This window comes from Cloeon dipterum, chromosome 2 (genome assembly GCF_949628265.1).
Source record: "Cloeon dipterum chromosome 2, ieCloDipt1.1, whole genome shotgun sequence".
Lineage (NCBI taxonomy): Eukaryota > Metazoa > Arthropoda > Insecta > Ephemeroptera > Baetidae > Cloeon > Cloeon dipterum.
The window spans coordinates 34,030,795-34,048,962 of NC_088787.1; the positions used below are offsets into that span (position 1 = coordinate 34,030,795).

An 18,168-nucleotide genomic window follows, 5' to 3' on the forward strand; every position below is an offset into this window, starting at 1 on the left:
GTTTTCGCCACCGAACGGGCGAATTCGTCTGCAGCGCTGCTTTGATTAATTATTCACGTCGGAGGCCGTGCTTCAAACGAAAGGTATTGCCGGCGGGGCACGTGCACGGATGTGGGCCAGGTGTGTTACTGTATTATGCCCGGCTTTGCACATTCATATACTCGTATGTGATCCATTCTGCGGAGCTCAGGTCGGCCCTTCTGGCGACGTAATGTGTAACACATATTTGTCTCGTCGTGATTCATTATCTGCATGTTGGCTTGCTTCAAACAGCGCCCCGAGTTGTAAATGGGATTTGTGTGAGACCCAGCCAAACAACCACCGCCGAGAAAGACTTTGCTCCATCTTTGTACATATGCATTGCTTATTACGAGCTGCTTTATTGAAATTCCCATTCATTCGCAGCTGGTGTAATTGACTTCAATAGAGACACATTATAGTCCACTAATTTTTTTTTATTACAAAGTACACTGGTTTGCGTTTTGTAGGCTCGGGTATAATCAAGTAGATTTTTTTAGAGGTCTCACTCATTGTCAGTCAGCCGCGTTTTGCCGCGCCAGGCGCCAGTTTGCTAATTTTTGGTGACTTTGATTTGGCCCTGCCGCATCCAACGGTGGAAAAAATTGAAAAGTGCCGGAATAAATTAACTTCCGGCTCTTTAGGCCGTTTAGCAATATCATGTTCCACTTTTAAAATATTGTTTGCCGCGCTAGCCGCCGGTAAAAATGCTCAGCTGCCGGGCTAAAATTTGACTTATCCGTTGAGCCAGCCGCCAGCTCAAAATTACGTGGCAGAGACCTCTTATATAGTTTCTGATTTTAAATATTACGATGAAAAGCTTAAGCACTGATTACTTCACGAATCAAGTTATTTCGCGTCAGAAAAAAACGGTAGTTTGTTTAAATGTTTGACGTATTTTAATAAGTCACCATTGTAAATATCGACTTAAACAAAATAAAAAACTATCTGAATCTGAATCTCTTGAGGCAATTTTGAAGTGGCGGCTGACTGCTCGGCTTTAGCTAATTGCTTAAGCTTGGCGGTGGCCGAGCTATTTTGTCGGCGGTTGTTGCGGATGACAAAATTTTAAAAGTGAAGTTTCAAAGTGCTTCAAGGGCCAGAGACTAAAGTTTTCCCCCAAATTTCCAGGCAATTCTCGATTTTTTTCGACTTCGTCGGGTGGCATGTTACAAAATGTCGACGGGTTTATGATAGCAACTTATTTATGTTCCGTCTGACAGGTGAGATATAAAAATCAAATTTGTATAGAAAAAGTCCCATTTTTTAATTAAAAGAATATATGCAAACAAAATGCAAAAATATCCTGGTTTAAAATAGCAACACCATTCGCAATCCATCCATTATACTTAAGATTGCACCATGTAATTGATCGTTTTGGCTCTATTTTGCTAGCACTGTTCGCCAATTCTGTCTAAAACCGCTATGTTATTTTATATCCTATTATTTTATGTATTTATGACAAGGCAGAATAAACAAGAATAATAAGAATAATTAAGCTCAGCCCAACAAGTAGAAATCAATCAAAGTAATATCTTATAATATATTATTTGCTTTCAATTACTTGCTGGAGCGCACAAGATTATATATAAGAGAGCGCAAGCTTTTGATCAAATTGAATGAGCCGAGTGATTCGGACGAGTGTGTGCCGCGAGAGATGATAAAAATCGGCCAGATGCGGCGAGCAGTCAAGTCGGGCGGGAATCGATTCGCGCATTCGCTCTTATAAACTCATCACTCATTTCGCGGGCTAAAAAAGCCGGGCTGCAGCTTTTCCTTCAAAGGCAAAACAGCCGGCGCACAAAAGGCGGTTTTATTTACCCGAGCCAACCGACGTAAGCTGAATTTTCGCAACAAAAGAATGCTTTTGCTCGAACAGTGAGAGAACGCGCCAGCCCGCCGCTGCGAAATGAAATGTTTAAAATACACACACGCGCGATATTACGCATTCTCTCTTTTCTCATGCAAATAACCGCAGGCGCTCGAGGAAAAATGCGCCTGAAATCTGCTTCTTCCGATTATTTTCCGATTTTTACGCATTTAACAGTGAGAGTGAGAGAGGAATTATCCTCGCTGTGAAATTGAGATGCGATTTTGATTATTTTTGTCATTGTTAAAAGCTTTTTTCGGTTGGAAGAGAACATTGAAAGTTTGCTGTTGATTTCGGACCCAATTCAGAACTCTTTAAGTGGATTGACGCAGGACAACAATAAATCGTAATTATTAAAAAAATTTGCTGCAAAAAGTAGATCCAATTATAAGTTTTAAAAGTTTTTGATTGAGTATTAATATAAATCAAAAGCGGAACTTGCTACAACTTTACAACACTTGACCATATTTTTTTGGCAGATTTCGATTCCTCTCGTCGAGATCTATCCAACAGTGTTGGATTCTTTATGAGAAAACTTCGATGATAAATAAAATAATTGTCAGATTTCTCTAAAATTGTTTATGTTGCTCTTCCATCCGTAAGTGTGATTGTTTCGTAAATATTATTTGTAAACAAAAGAGTCGGGAACATTGGAAAAATTAAAATTAATTGACCACTAAAATCTTTTTCGTGTTTTGCTACATTTTACCATTACTTATATCTGCAATTTACTGTTACATAATTATGTATTTTTCCAGCGTACGTGAGTTGATACAGCGGCTTACTCAAAAATCTAATTGCTACTTTTTCCTGGAAATACAAAATGAAAAACTTCCGACATTTTTTGCCTTGTATTTTGAGAAGACTTCATTTTGAAAGGAATAGATGAGAAAAATTACGTTCTTACTCAGTTTACAACTACTGAATCAGCTTCAAATAATTATGTAACCACGAATGCTGGAATTCGTATCCCCTCCTCAAAAAGGCTTAAATTTAATCTAAAAAATACAGCGTTGTTTCAAACAGAATGCACTCTCATTTCTCATTCGCTGTTGAACAAAAAAAAACTGCAGCAATTCTCGATTCTCTCTCTAGTCTCTCTGCGGTCCTTATTTAAGTAATAATCTCGCGCACAGTACATTATCATTCTTGACCTCCAGCCGGTCATAAAGACCGCAATCTCGCGAGAGCTACTAACTGGAGCTGATCGCCGTCCTAAGCACACTCCTCTCCAACCGCCGAGGGTGGATGTAGTAAACGTGTCCGTGTGCGCGCAACGGAGGAGTACAGTCAAGAAATAAAGTCTGGGCCGCTTTGACACTCAGCCAAGCGGCAGATTTGCATCTCTCGTCGCGCTGATAAATGAGTGCATGCATAGACGGAAACATTTCTTTCTTTTACTTGCACGCTGTTTGTCCGGGTAAAAAATCGATCGGGCGAACAAGACAAAGAGCTGCACCCTGCAAAACCTCTTCTCGCTGCAATTCTTCTCTCACAGCGCCAGTTTGTTGCACTCTGTTCTGTAGTGTGAAAATAGCCTCCTTCACACCCCTGCGATTGTGCAGCTCTTAACAGTTGCAATTTCTGTTCATCGATTCGTTTTTCTAAGACGTGTGGTTTCCACGAGCAATGAAATCGAACCAGCCAAATGAAATCCACTACCACAAAACTAACTGCAGAGAAATCTAAATGACTAGATGTTGAGACAGTTAAAGACCACTCTCATTTTGCAGAATACATTAAAATAAGGAGCAAGTGACGAAATCTTTAAAAGCCTTAACACTTTCTGTCCCTTCCTTTGCAATAAGTCTGAAGCCAGGAATCCATCCTTTTATTTTGTAGCCATTTTACAGGAATAATTCTGCTTCTAATAAAAAAAATATTAAGAGTGCAGCGGGGGTCAGATGTGCGATAAAATTGGTTCCCACTGGGCAGATCCAAGATGGCGTCTGAATGTGGGAAACAAAAAGCTCTCTTTGGATTGCCGTACGAGTGTCAAGAGTTTGTTTTACGATCCAAAAGACACAATTAATACAAGTAATGCAAATTAAGTCACAATATTGACGAAAACTTGGTTCTTTTCACACATTTTTACGTGACCGTTTTTTCGCGCCATACTCCACCGGACGCCATATCTGCGCGTCGCACAAATCTGGTCCCCGCTGTAAGAGGGAAAGTTTTTTTAAATAATTTAAAACAATTTTGAAAGATTTCTACCTTTGATCATCCATTCAAATAACCTAAATAACCAACAACTAGTCACATATCTTTAATATTATCCATTTCATTTCTGAGAGATTGATTAATATGGGATCAGGAGCCAAGGATGGGAACTAATCAAAACAAAATTTAAAGACGTTGGAAGATGATTTATTGATTTTTATAAAAGCCCCACTTCCGCGTGTGGAGTGTGACAGAACTGACAGATCGCAAGTCAGCGTTAAACTGCGGCGTAGAGTGCATTAGTAGATTACTCGAGAGTGGCAATAAGCATCTTCGTCCGTTGCCGCGCATCTTAATCCCAGCGGAGGCCGTGCAGTTCTTGAGTCGCGCATGCACGCTTCCGCATTTTTTGCGTGGCGTGGCACATACCGCAGAGAAAAGTGAGTGACACTCGAGTGGGCCGATTCGTCGCTTTTGAGACAATAATCGGCGCTGCAAATTAACAGGTTGGCACTCGAGGCGCGCGCGCCACAGACGACGAAAAGAAAGGACGATCCACTTTTCAGAAGGGCCGCACACTCGGGGCAGACCTTATCGCGATCGCTCTCCCGATCAAAGCTAATTCGCACCTCCTTTTTGGATTATTTTTTTTTCTGCCCTCGCTCGCTGCGTGTGCCGTGGAAATATTATCGCAGCTGGGCAATTTCTTCGCCGTTTCCGCCTAGAGAGTGACAAAAGGAATCAGTTATCGACCGGGCGGGTCGCAGCTGCGAATGCGCCCAAAAGTGAATTTCGCCCCGGAGAGTTTTGTAATGGAAATGAGCACGGAAGGCAGGCAGGCAGGCGGCGACCACTCTATTTCGTCCATTTTCTCTGCCAAATTCACACATGCTGAGTGTTTATGTTTGTAGCTCGACCAAGGCTGGCCTTTTGAGCAGTGCATTTTTTCTGCAAGATTTTCCTACGAAAAAGTTTATTCTTTTTTAAAAATAAATGGTTCCAAATTTAATGTGATTATACCTCTATTTAGTAAAAATACAATTTTTACTGTTAATTTCCTCTGTTGAATTGATGTTAATATTCCATTGATTGATTGATTTCGGGTGAATTCCTTTAAAACAATTTCCGCTTTGGATAACTTCCGTTTGGGTCTTCCGTTTTTAAGCGTTTCGGACCAATTCTTTTCAAACAACTTACGCGCTCCCCTTGAACCATCGTGATTGAAGTTCATATCGTAATTAATTTTTATTTTAGCCATTTTTGTATCACTTAAATTTCAATCGATCGAACTAAAATGCCTTTTTACTGATGCAAAAATTAAAGTTGCTGAAAAAATATGATCTACCATCATTGAATAGGTTTTACTGGAAAGTAATCGTTTGCAAATTACTAAATTATATGTTACAATAATTCTGTAATTATATCTGCAGTTGAACAACACATGTTAAATTCCTTCAATTGCAAACCACTGAAATTTAGTAAAAAATTTAACGGAACACTGGAGACTGGAGTTAACTTTAATTTTGGGGAAACTCTTTGAAAATGCAATGATTATACTTTTAAAAGAAAAATTAATTGAAAGATTTGCTGATAACCTGAACTCGATTTTTCTAAATAAAGTCATTTCTTTAGTTATGTTATTTATGAAAATATGAAACTAGAAATATCAAGAAATTAACTTTTAAGAAACTCCTCAAAATCTAGGAACAACCATTTTTTACATTTATTATCTTAAATTGGGAAATCGATTTTTTTTAATTATTTATTCAAATACCATCGATACCATGGTATCATCCTAGATCCGTGGAAGTTGTTGCATACGAGATGCGTTTGAAGTATATTCCTGCATTGATCCCGTCTCCCGAGTCCTGAGCGAGGGATCAACTCGCAACCACAAAGGATTTGTGCAGGCTCGTGTGTATTTGCGCAGCTGGTCCGCTACTGTTTTTTCGTATCTCGAGATGCATACGCCAGATTTCAATGTGGGGCAGACAGATGGACGGCCGACTGCGAGATGAGCCGCAGCGTCAATATTGTCCTTTGACACCGCCAGTCAATATTTAAACACACATGTTGAGCCAACGAAACGGCTAGCTTTTATTTCGTAAAGCGCTCCTCTCTGTTGTAGATAAATAAATCCGCGCTTTTGTGCTCTGGCTGCGTCAAGTTGATCCAGGCCGATCGCAGCATTTTTGCTCCAGCGACACGTGAAATCAGTTTAAGCCATCGCTTTTTACCGATATTAATCCGGCCGGGCTTTTTTGCTACATTGGGGAGCAGACTATAGCAAGCCTGGAATAAACCAATCTTTTGACGGTTCGTTTCCATGGGATGAAGGAATTCTTTGCGGCCTCGTTCGGTTATTGAAATCCAATTAATCAATGGGGATTTTTTTGCATTTCCACAATGAAATTCTTTTAGCTTGTAAATCCACTTGAATTCTTTAGAGTGTAGCTCTTTTTTATGGTTTTATGCGATCACTTGAGGAATTTCAAAGGTATTTGACGACACAAATATGTGGAGAATGATTTTGTTCAAATTTTAATTATTATTCATCCTTGAATAATTTTAATTTTTCCAACTTTTTCTGAAAGGCACCACGAGGGCACAGAATAAGACTGATCGTGGGTCTAACCCAGATAAAAAGAAAAAAAAATGTAGGAACAATCAGGGAAAAGGCTCATAATTTCTGAAATGTGTTTTTCCTATAAAAATTCCTTGGGAACAGAAATGGTGTGATATATTTTTTTAATAAAACTTCTACAATTTTATTACAAAATACCTTATTTAATATGTATGGTGCCGGCTACCTGCCGCTGCTGCAGTTGCTGGGATTGGCTGATGGGAACCAACAGAACCCCAATTTAAGTTGAGAAATCTCGAACAATTATGCGGCAAAGCAGTGAGCAGAGCCGAATCAATGCAAACATGATTAAAGTTGGCCCGTGTGGAGCGTGTCAGCATTTTTAATAAGGCAATAAAAGCCGAGCACACACACACACACGTGATTCGAGAGCCGGCGTCGAAGCAAATTTCATCGCCGAGCTCTTTTTAATAATGCAAGTGATGATGCAGATCTAGACGCGAGTGTAATCCACTCGCTTTGATTTCCCTCGGCCCTGTCTTTCTTTCCTTTTCTCTTCCACTCCGTCTCACTCAAGCCAGCCACCCGTCGGTGATTTTGTGCGCGGCGTAAATTCACTCACGTGGCCGCCGCCTAACCGGATTCCGACCCGGCCACTTTTGGCACGCGTGCCGCTCATTCCTCGCCGGTCATCTCGACTTCATCTCCAGAAGGAGAAAGACATAAAATTCATTGGAACAGCCGCCAATATATACGAGAACTCGACTGGAATGACGCTCAAGGTCTATGATCACAAAAGATTTTATAGACAAAATAATTCCTTTTCTTCAGATAGAACGAAGAAAAACCTAAAGAGGATTTTTTTAGTCATTTTTTTCTTGAAAATTGCGAGCAATGTGTCAAGGATAAAATTGAAGGAGGTTTTGACCAAGGTGTAAAACCATCAACATCGGGATACAATATAAATAAATATTTGAGATTTTTAAACGAAGAGCAAATTTAAATCTGCTCCTAAGGAATGGATGGATAAAGGTTAGAGCAGTAATAATTTTTTTGGGGTGAAAAAAATTGGAAAATTATATTCATTGAATTAGAACTTCAGCGCAGTGTTTAATAAACTTCAAAAATATTTCTAACGAGAATAACTACCAAATTAAACAGTGTTGTGGTTCGATTTGCACTTACGGATCCCAGGTCTCATCAAAAAACTTGTCTCTGAAACAACAAAAAATTGTTCACTCACCACATGTGCGGCTGAGTGACTATAGGGAATAAACGATTTCAAATTTTAGAAATTATTAAACAATTATACAATTGGTCTGATATGAAATATTTCCTAATTTCGTGGAAGCTGAATTATTAATGTGTCAACTCAGAAGGATTAAAATCAACTAATTTAAATTATTAGGCCAAAAGAAGGTCAGCTACAACCGTGGGGAAAATATTAAAAAGCAGCCAAAAATAATTTCGCTTCCATTTAAAATTATTATACTCTCCAGGAATATTTTTTTTCTAGCGTATTTCTAATTCTATCATAAAAATTAAACAGTTAAATGAGAACTCACTAGAATATTACTCCACAACCACAATTTCTCTATATATTACAGGCAAGCAGGAAAAATTGAATTCCAAAATGCACTCAATCGAATTTAATATTCAATAAATGTTTATGATATCCATTCAACCTATTCAATAACTCGAATAACTCATCCTTTTTGCAATGGTCATCAAAAGCAATTGTATTATTATTTCTATGTTGAGAGAGTATATAGAACAGATACATTTATCACAGAACGCATATATATCTCCGCCTTCATTCCTTCAGCTGACCTAAATTTGAGCAATTCATGCAAATCGATATTTATCATTTAATATTGTTCAGTAAAAAGCTGTGCCAGAAATTTACTCACTCTCGCGTTGGTTGTCGAACCGGAATTCGACAAGGCCACTTTTACAATTTTTGGCACGCTCTGTCGGTGGTATAAAACACTCCTCTGCTGTTTTTTAACTTCGCCTGCTTTCTTTCGCAAGACTTCATATTTATAAAATTAGCCGGGCAAATTGCAGCGGCGCCGGTCCATTTTCCGCATTTTTATGAATGCACTCTCCGCCATTATTTTTTACATTTATTCATGCATTCGCCGCGGCTCCTTTGCGAAGTATAAAAAAATAAAAACGCCGGCAACGGGCAATAAAAGTTTTTTGTCTCCAGCACAGTTGCCTTCCTCTCTCTAACTCACTCTCTTCTCGCGGTATAAAATTTTAGATGCTGTGACGCCGTTGGTCGTGGCCCAAAAACAAAAATCGCACTTGGCTCGATTGAATTTTTAACGCTAGAAAAATACGAGCGAGAGCATGCAGGAGAACTGCTCCGAGCAGCCAGAGATAAAAATGAAATATTTTCTTGTTTTTGTTGCAGAACCTCAAGGATCAGATCTTGACGACCAACGTGTGGCTTGAGCATGTGAGTATAAATGCTACATTTTCTCGGTCGTCGGCCGCCAATCCATTTTTGCTATTATTGCGCCTGGCAGCGGACCTTTTCCTTTCACCCGTTCTATTGGAATGGCTCGGAATTTATTTGCACCATTAATTTCCTCCAGAGTGGACGGCTAAATTGCCACGTTATTTTTTATTCTTTCTGCCAGTCCCGGACGCTTACTGTAATTGCACGTAACCCTCTTATACTCTATATAAAATTATTCGCTTGAGGTTGGTCTATATAAACATACATACGGAGCTACGCAATTTTTTCGCTCTAATTCGTAATTTAATTGTTATCTTATTTGGTTCTTCTTTGAAATTTAATATTGTGAATCTCGCCAATTCTGTCATTTTCCTTTCAAAATGTAAGCCCTCTGTTTCATTCTCATTAGCATGCGGGAGTCATATTTCCAAACGCAGCACGTGTTTCGGCAAAAGATACCAAACTTTAAGGCCTTCCCAAAATTAGGCACGCTTTTTCCTGACGTTCCGTTCATTTTAATTTTGCCAACGACGCAGGCCGCCACGCGATCAAAGGCGCCCCACTGGGCTCGTGATTAATTATTATTCTGCTCACATGTTGCACTAATTACGTTGATTAAAATCCCACCCTTTCGCTCTCTTTTGATAATTAAAATCGAGTAGTTCGCAGCGCCAATTTATTACTTAAACTTTTGCAAAAGAGGACGCGCCGCCGTGAATATTTAACGAGCGTCTCTCTTCGTATCCGCAGGAATGGCAGGATCACAAGTTCAGGTGGGACCCTTCCGAGTACGGCGGCGTCACTGAACTCTACGTCCCTTCTGAGCACATATGGCTGCCTGACATCGTGCTCTACAACAAGTGAGTATGTTTCATTCCTCCTAGGGAAGAAAATATTTTTTCAAGCTATAATACGAACAAGATACTTTCATCAAATCTAGTGTTTTAATGCCTTTGTTTCAAGTTCTTTGAAATCGTCTTTTTAAAAATCTTTTATCTAACGTAAGAAATAAATTAATTTTATAGGATTTCTTTGTATATATATTTAGAAGGCAATTATTTGTCTTGAAATTTATTTAAAAATTCAAAACCAAGCTAGCTTAAATAATTCTTATGTCACCTTAAATTGTTATACCAGTTTAATATTCCAATTTGATAAGCAAGAAAATGCAAGGAATTAATAATTTGATCTATTTCCTCGACAACATTTCCAAAATTTGCGGTTATAGGTGTAAACATTCTGATGTTTTGTAGAGTTGTTTAATTAAACAATTCTATTCAACCGTTGACAGCATTTTTTTCTTAAACTTGCGGATTTTAATATGAATAATTTTTTGAACGCAGTATTTCTGGGGTTTCACTCTTTCGAAACGTACTTGAACTGCAGAATATAACAATTATTTACTCAATTTTGACTTTTGCAATGTGGATAAACTTCTTATTTCCTTTTTACTCAACGCAATCATCGAAAAAACGATGATCTATCTTAAGAATAAGGGTTGAAAATAGTGTTAAATTGATTAAAATAGGGCTGAGAAAAACTGTAAAAGTCAGAAAAAAATATGACAGTTAATTTCATCTGATAAAACGATTTTTAAAGCCACCCCAAAGTTTGCGGCTAAAAATTCGACCATGCAGGTTCCTTTAAAACCTAAACTTTTAAAAATACCTTTCCTCATTTTTAGATCTAATTTTCAAAAATGCGGAAGCCACCAAAATAACAATTATTCCGAATTTTTGTACAAAAAACAGCAGGGAAGCATTAAAAATTTGTGACTCCGCCTGATCATAATTTTGTGCAAATTAAAATATCTTACTCTTAGTAGGGTTCATGCGGCTTTGGACGAGTTAAAGTGTGGTTTAAATAGAGCTAAAATCCGATGATTATTTACTCTCATTCGATGATCTTTATAGAACTAAATTTTATGTTGCACCTCTGGTATGTCAAGAGGAACAATATCTCCGGGAAGGTTTGCAGATATTACGTCTGTAACAGTTTTGATGGGAGTTAAAAATTACGATCGGAAAATATGTAAAAAATTATAGTCATTTAGAGAAGTGCGATTGTGTCAGTAACACAGACAATGCACAAAAGTGGCGATTAGAGCAAACTTTGAACAGTGCACGAAATAAAAAGAAGCGCGGTGCTAACAATGGGCCATTGTCATTTGTACTTTCCTGTTATGACACGACCGTTTTATATTCGTACATTCGCCAACCGCTGCCCTGCTTTTAGCGCACGAAACTTTTGCAAAATAGTGTACATACCGATGCTTTCAAGAAGGCCCGCGATGTACTTTGCCTTGACAGGCCGTTGTTTCGGTCCCATTACTCTCGCTGCGACTTTTTCCAGCGCAAATCGATTTCCCATCAACAAACACCCACCCACGCGCGCGAGTATTTTCCCCCCTGTATACGTGAGTACGTCTGCGAGAAAAGCAGCCAGCTCTTCTTCGCTTCCACCATTGTTTCTGCTCTGGGCTCGCCCCGCCTTTGTTTATCGAAGCGGAGCGCGCGTGCACAGTTATACACACTTATTTCGACCATAATGGGCCGGCAATTAAACGAAAAGTGGCTTCGGCGGCCCGCCGCTCCACAGATAGCACGCGCTTTATCTCTCGGCCCAAGTTTAATTATTCAGCCAGCCGTGAAAGATTTATTGCCGCTGCAGCCCCTTCTTTTCTCTTTCCGACATGCAGGCGCAGGCCTCTTTACTTATCTTATTTACTGCCTGGAAAAATCGTTTAAGACAGCGTTGATTATCTAACTGGAAACGGAAAGTTAGGGCTTTGAAAGGGGCTTACAGGAAAATGCTACTTCCAGCGATTTATGAGAAGCGCAGATAGGTTCTTGCAATTTGAGTTTGGATTGCTTTCCTTTCACATCTTTCTTAGCGTTGTTTACCTCTTTAAAATGATTTAAAGGCAAGAAACTTTGGAACAGATTAAAAACACAATTAAATATAATAATTTTAGATTTCAATTTTTTCTGAGCCTCCAGGAAATGATCACAAATCAAACAATTTTGGTTAATTTCGGATCAGCTGGATAGTTATTTAATTCCTTACATTTAAGAGAAAATTAAAATAAGTCATTTGAACCATACTAAAACAGTTCATGAACTTTTTGAGATGTTTCAAACAGGAAAAAATCTCATGATGGAATGAGATGTTTTTCCAATATATTACGGATAGAGGAAGAAGAAGAAAATAGTTCGAAATTTCAATTGAAACCAGAGAGATCAACAACAAAAGTGATCCAGCACTGGTTTATTGTTAATCTAACTCCAACGTATTTTTAATTTCCCTGTAAAGTGAAACAAACTTGGGAAAATATCTCGATCTATTTTGACATTTATGTTTCCTATTTACTAACACATCTTACAAATTATGATTCCGGCCTAGGCTTATATCCTAAAATGTCCTTATCAGGGTTTTACCTGACGATATTACGATCGCGTTAATAATTGTTGTGCACCGATTCAGGTTAAACCCTGACAGTTCTTGAGGGTAAAATTCGAATATTAACATCATCTATATCTTTTGTAAAAAACGGGAAAATTTATCTGAAAAAAACTAAGATTCTCTGAAAAAATTGCCTTGTAAAGATTCAAGTACGAGTAAACTCTATGCTAGAATTGTGATGTGCTAAATCTGGCTTAAATCGACGTATAATCCGCTTAATAACTGTCTAACACTGACTAATTATCCCTAAAAAAGTCTTAAATCTATTCTGCTATTTTGGCAGCAACGCGAGTCTAAAATTTTCCACTCTAAAATATGGCTTAGAAAGGAAGTGAAATATTTTGCAGATTTCCCTATTTTGTAAAATATTAAAGATTTACGTAGCATTCATTTAAAACATATGGTTTATTGTTTCACTTTATCGTCCGACCGTTTTTTTTTTATTTGTATTTTCTTCGTTTTTCATACTTTTCTCTATATTCAAAGGCTATAATTTCATGTTGAATATTTTATTTTCTATGGTACTCTAAACCTGAAAAAGATTATAATTTTAATAATTTGTTGGGGCTTTCCTTAAATACAAGTTTTCATCCTCAAAGTTTTATATATCAAATTTCAACTATTGACACATTTAACTCCGATCATGATTAAATGGACATGAATTTAGGCGGGTGACACTGTTGTGTGTCGCTCACTAAATTAGCAGCTCAGCTCACTAATGCCCGCGATCAGTGCCGAGGCGCATTTGCAGAATCGATGGTGATGTCGGCACTCGCGGGGCCTGACCGCACACGCTCGTAAATCTTGTCGATCGGCCCCTCGAGGGCCCTTGAGCGCGGCCCCGGGCGCCTGATCGCGCTGCGCGCTACAGAGACAAACCACAATTTATTTCGGCTGCGCGCACGCCTAATTTGTCTTTGTCCTCGTTCCGCAGCGCCGACGGAGAGTACGTGGTCACCACGATGACCAAGGCGGTGCTGCACTACACCGGAAAAGTGCAGTGGACGCCGCCGGCCATCTTCAAGTCGTCCTGCGAAATCGACGTCCGCTACTTCCCCTTCGACCACCAGACGTGCTTCATGAAGTTCGGCTCCTGGACCTACGACGGATTCCAGGTAGGAAAACGATATTCGGTACTTTTACACTGCAAGGAGTTTTCCCGGGACAGCCAAATTTTGCTGCATTAAAGCTTAAAATTGAAGGAAATTGTTGGATTCATGCGTCTCGTCCCTGATTATAGAGCTATAAAAGAAAGTGCATTATTACTATATTGAAAAAGCTTTGGTTTTTAATGGTTATTAAAATTGATTTCTTCTGAGTGAAATTCAGTTTGTGGCATTTATGTAAAATCTATCTAAAATCAGGAAAAATATTAATTAAAATCTTAAATGAAAAATTGTGTGGCAAAAAGAATTCAAAATTTTCTAATTCTATTTATTTGTTTGTTCTCCTTTAAAATAATATTACAGCATGTTCAATTTAACAATATTTTAAATCACCTAAATGCATAAAAAACAGTTTAAAGCCACCTTGGTAAAATCCCAAGGGAAAGCGAATATTTTTTGTTACGCGCCGGAAATTTTTCTCTTGTTGTTATTTTTAGCAGGTTTTTTGTTCAATAAATTTTTTTAATATTATTTTTATTCAAAGCAGTATTTTCTGTGCTAACGTACGTTTGGTTGAAATTTTGATACCACCTGATGAAAATAAAAAATCCCGTTTTAATTACAATATTTTAGACAGTTTTTCAATTCGGTTTAAGAAATATTGTGAGCTTGAAAATGAGTTACAGCACAGAGACCTGACTTTGCTATTTTCGTTTATTAAAATTAGTAAAATTGGTACAATCAATAAAAGACGCTTTTTTTAAAAAAAAATCACATAGTTATATGTTTCGGAGATATTGAAGAATAAAAAACAAAAATGATTAAAACACTCCTCATTTAGAGATGTTTTTACACAAACGAGATTATTATATCATTGAGCTTTTACTTAACAAACGCTGGCATTTGTAAAGAATTGCGAGAACCTGCTTCCTTCCATTCACAGATCGAGTTAAGAACTTAATCCCCTGCCTTACAATGTAAGGGTTGTCTCAAAATGAAAAATTCTTAGAATCGCCGTGGTGCTCATAGAAAGTTCTTCCGAGCGTTTTATCGCGCACGTCGAATGAGAAACGAGGACACGAGATTAATGCGTAAAAACTTCTTAATCAACATTCGAGCAATTTTTCAATTGGAATTTTCCCGTGCGCATCCTCGTAGCCCACTTGCCGTCAGAGAGGGTGGGCGAGCGAGCGAGCGAGGAAAAAAATCAGCATCCATCCGGAGCAGCTGTGCCGCACGGGTTATTACACATTAATTACAAGCACGATCGCGTGTGCACGGAAGGCAATAACCAATTAACGACCGTCTCGTTAAAGAGAATCCGGCCGCTCTAGCTGAGCGCGTATATAAAAACGACGCCGCGCGCGCCGTAATTTATTTGTTCATGGGTCAAGTGTTGCCGCGCTCTAGCTCTTTATTGCCGCAGCTCCTTATCAGTACCCGGTTGGGCTTTTCACGTTGTTTAATTTTGTAAAATAAAAAGCTCCCTCGCGATGAGAAAGCGTTTGGTTAAGGTCAAAAAGGCAATTGCAGATTTGCCGGAAATCTACGCAATTTTTTATAAAAGTAGGAAGACTTCAATGCAGTTAAAATATTTTCATAGATTACATTAATTTTTAACCTCAAGACAAAAAAATTGTTCGAATTGACCAGTTGCATAAACCCTTAGTTATTGAAGCCGCCAACAGATGGCGCAACCACAGACTTTCTTAAAAATTTTGTTTTAAGCTGTTTAAGGCATTTCCGCTGCGATTTCAGACTCAATCTAGCTACTTTTGCTTTTTTTAATTAATTTGCTAATTTTTGACGTGCTGAAAACCAAAATCGGTTCAGCCATTCGCCGTAGAAACGTCGGAAAAGATTTTTTTATTTCAAAAAATAGTTTTCCACGATTCTACGGCGACTGGCTGAACCGATTTTGGTTTTCAGCACGTCAAAAATTAGCAAATTAATTGAAGAATGCACAGTAGCTAGATTGAGTCTGAAATCGCAGCGGAAGTGCATTAAAATCGAAAGTCTACGGTGGCGCCATCTGTTGGCGGCTTCGAACACTTAGGGTTTATGCAACTGGTGAATTTCCTTAAAAAAAAAATATGATGGAAATGTAGTTTCACTTCCTATTTAAATCCTAAAATTCCGTTACAGTTTTCGATTGAAAATGTATAAAACGACACCGGAAAATACATTTTTCACAATTTTACCTTAAAATATACAGCTCTGTCCCTTCTAACTGTTTTAAATAATTTCAATTTGATTCTGAAGCATTTTTTCGTAATATTCTAGTGGTTTAAAGAACTTTTATCCCCGATAATATCTCACAATTTTTATATTCCGGAAATTGGCTGCAGTAGCAAAGTCAGCGCTGATTGTCCACCGCGAGCAGCTTTTCACCAATCGGTTTAATTAATTAATTGAGAGAAAACAAAGGGTTGGTAAACGAGCAAGCGAGAGTTAATCAATCAAACTAGAGGCTAGTGCAGAGCGTTTCGCAATTAGGACGGACAGCAGCTGATGCATGCAGCCTGCTGTGCGAATGTGTGTGTGTGTGTGTGTGTGTGTGTGTTTGGGTACGTAGTTGCGCGTGTTTGTTTGTGCCTATATAGCCAGGCATATTATACAAAGGGCTATTGTGGGGGCTGCTTTATGCGCCATAAATCAGCCAGCTTATCGTGCGCGGCCGGCAGCACCACCGTGGCTCCATCAGGCAAATGCACTGCCGCGCCCAATAAAATGCTTCATACAACGAACGCGTATGGACGCTCGTCGGTCCGGCTTTGAAATGCTGTCGAGGAGTGGAGCTGACGTAAAAATGGCCAAAGACGGTCTTTATTCTGCCGTTCTACCGCTGAACGGGATGCTTCAATCTCTCCTTCCAGTACTTTGGCCTAATTTTTTTGTACCCGTGGAAAGACGGTGTTGTAAACAAGGTTCCGAATAATATTTTTCCAATATTCCTTAACTTATGAGCATTAAAATTTAGCATTTCGAATGTGTTAATCAAAGATTTTATAACCGAATTCTTTATTTATAAGTTTCGGGGACCAATAAATTTTTTGTAAAATAATTTCGAGACCTTTTTTAATGATACATTGCCTTATTTCAGTTCCAAAATAATTGTTCTCCACGAATGAATTAAATATGATTTAAATTTAAAAAAAAATACCTGTTGTATCACGATTTTATCGTTTTGAATGAATTGAGGTGTGTTCTTTGCGTCTTTGAAAGGCTGCGTTGTTTGCTTTGTTCTGCTGAGATGATTCTGTTTGCGCCTTTCGTATTGCAAATTTATTGTCTGGCCGTCTGCACGCAGCAGAATTTCCAGACCGGCTTTATTATTCGCGCGAGCGTACAGTATTTCATCACTTTCACTCTGGTGCGTTGGCAGGCTGGCAGGCAGGCAGTTCTCTGCTCTGCAAACAGACAAACAAACGGACCGAAAGCAGCAAAATGCTCTTTCATCTCCTCCTCCATTTGTGCACATGATGTATTCATAAGACCGTACGTGTGTACGTTTCCCGTTTTGCGAGCGTCTGTATGTTTCCAATATCTCTTAAGAGGCATTTATCTAAATTGAAATAATTACCTTATTATCAGTGCTGAATGGTTTCATTCATTTGCCAATATTAAAATTGGTTTTATTATGTTTAGGCGAATATGAAATTCAAATATGAAATACATATGGTAATAAGTATGATGAAAGCAAAAGTTATATTTTGTGAATCGTTGAAATGATTAATATATTCAGATTCCTTTCATGTTTTGACTGTGTTTGACTGTTAGAAATTCACAAAAGGATGTTTATTAAAATTTACTACGCCGAGTATTATGGTTTATTTCATTTTGCTTAACACTTTTGTTACATATCTTAACAGAAATAATTTTGGCATTTTTAGCTGACTTTTGTTCTAAAAGTTTTAATTTAAAAACATCGTAGACACTCAAGATTATAAATCAAGTTGCTACCCATTTAAAAGCTAGAATTGTTGTTAAAAAAAAACAATTGTCTTATTTTGTATTAAACTTTTATTCAGTTAAGCTCTGGTATTCACAGGGTTGAGGTTTTAAACACGTCAAAATATACACACGTACAATACAATATTCATAGTCACGTAAATTCATCAAAATTGCAGATGAGATACTCGTCCAAGTCATAAAATTGGAAACACAGAGAAAAAATGTCGATCGTATAAAATTCATGGCATATTGAACAATTCAAAAGGAAAAAAATTACCGCGTACTGTAGCGAACGATAATCAACTTTAAGTGAAGAGTAAACTCTATCACTTTATTCACTATGATCAAATCACCGGAGCAGGCAAAAGAGCGAGATGATGCTGGCCAAACACGATGATTAATCGCTTTCCAATAAAGAGCGTCCTGCTCGGCCCGGCTGGTTGCTCTGCTCAACGTCAGCAAGCCGAGATTAATGAAGTCATTGTGCAGAATGAGCAAGCGATTGAGGCGTGCCCGCGTCACGAAAGGGCCGGACGGCCTGCGT

At 38.3% G+C, this 18,168-nt stretch overlaps 2 protein-coding genes across 2 annotated transcripts in view; both read left to right on the forward strand.

Annotated features, from left to right (window-relative positions):
* mal (maroon-like) overlaps window positions 1-18,168 on the forward strand; it is a 216,676-nt gene that overhangs the window by 3,794 nt on the left and 194,714 nt on the right. The window lies entirely within an intron of this gene.
* nAChRalpha2 (nicotinic acetylcholine receptor alpha2) overlaps window positions 1-18,168 on the forward strand; it is a 48,824-nt gene that overhangs the window by 1,901 nt on the left and 28,755 nt on the right. The window contains exons 2-4 of the mRNA XM_065481331.1: window positions 9,055-9,099; window positions 9,853-9,962; window positions 13,499-13,679. Of these exons, the coding sequence (XP_065337403.1) occupies window positions 9,055-9,099; window positions 9,853-9,962; window positions 13,499-13,679 (336 nt within the window). The remainder of the gene's footprint in view (window positions 1-9,054; window positions 9,100-9,852; window positions 9,963-13,498; window positions 13,680-18,168) is intronic.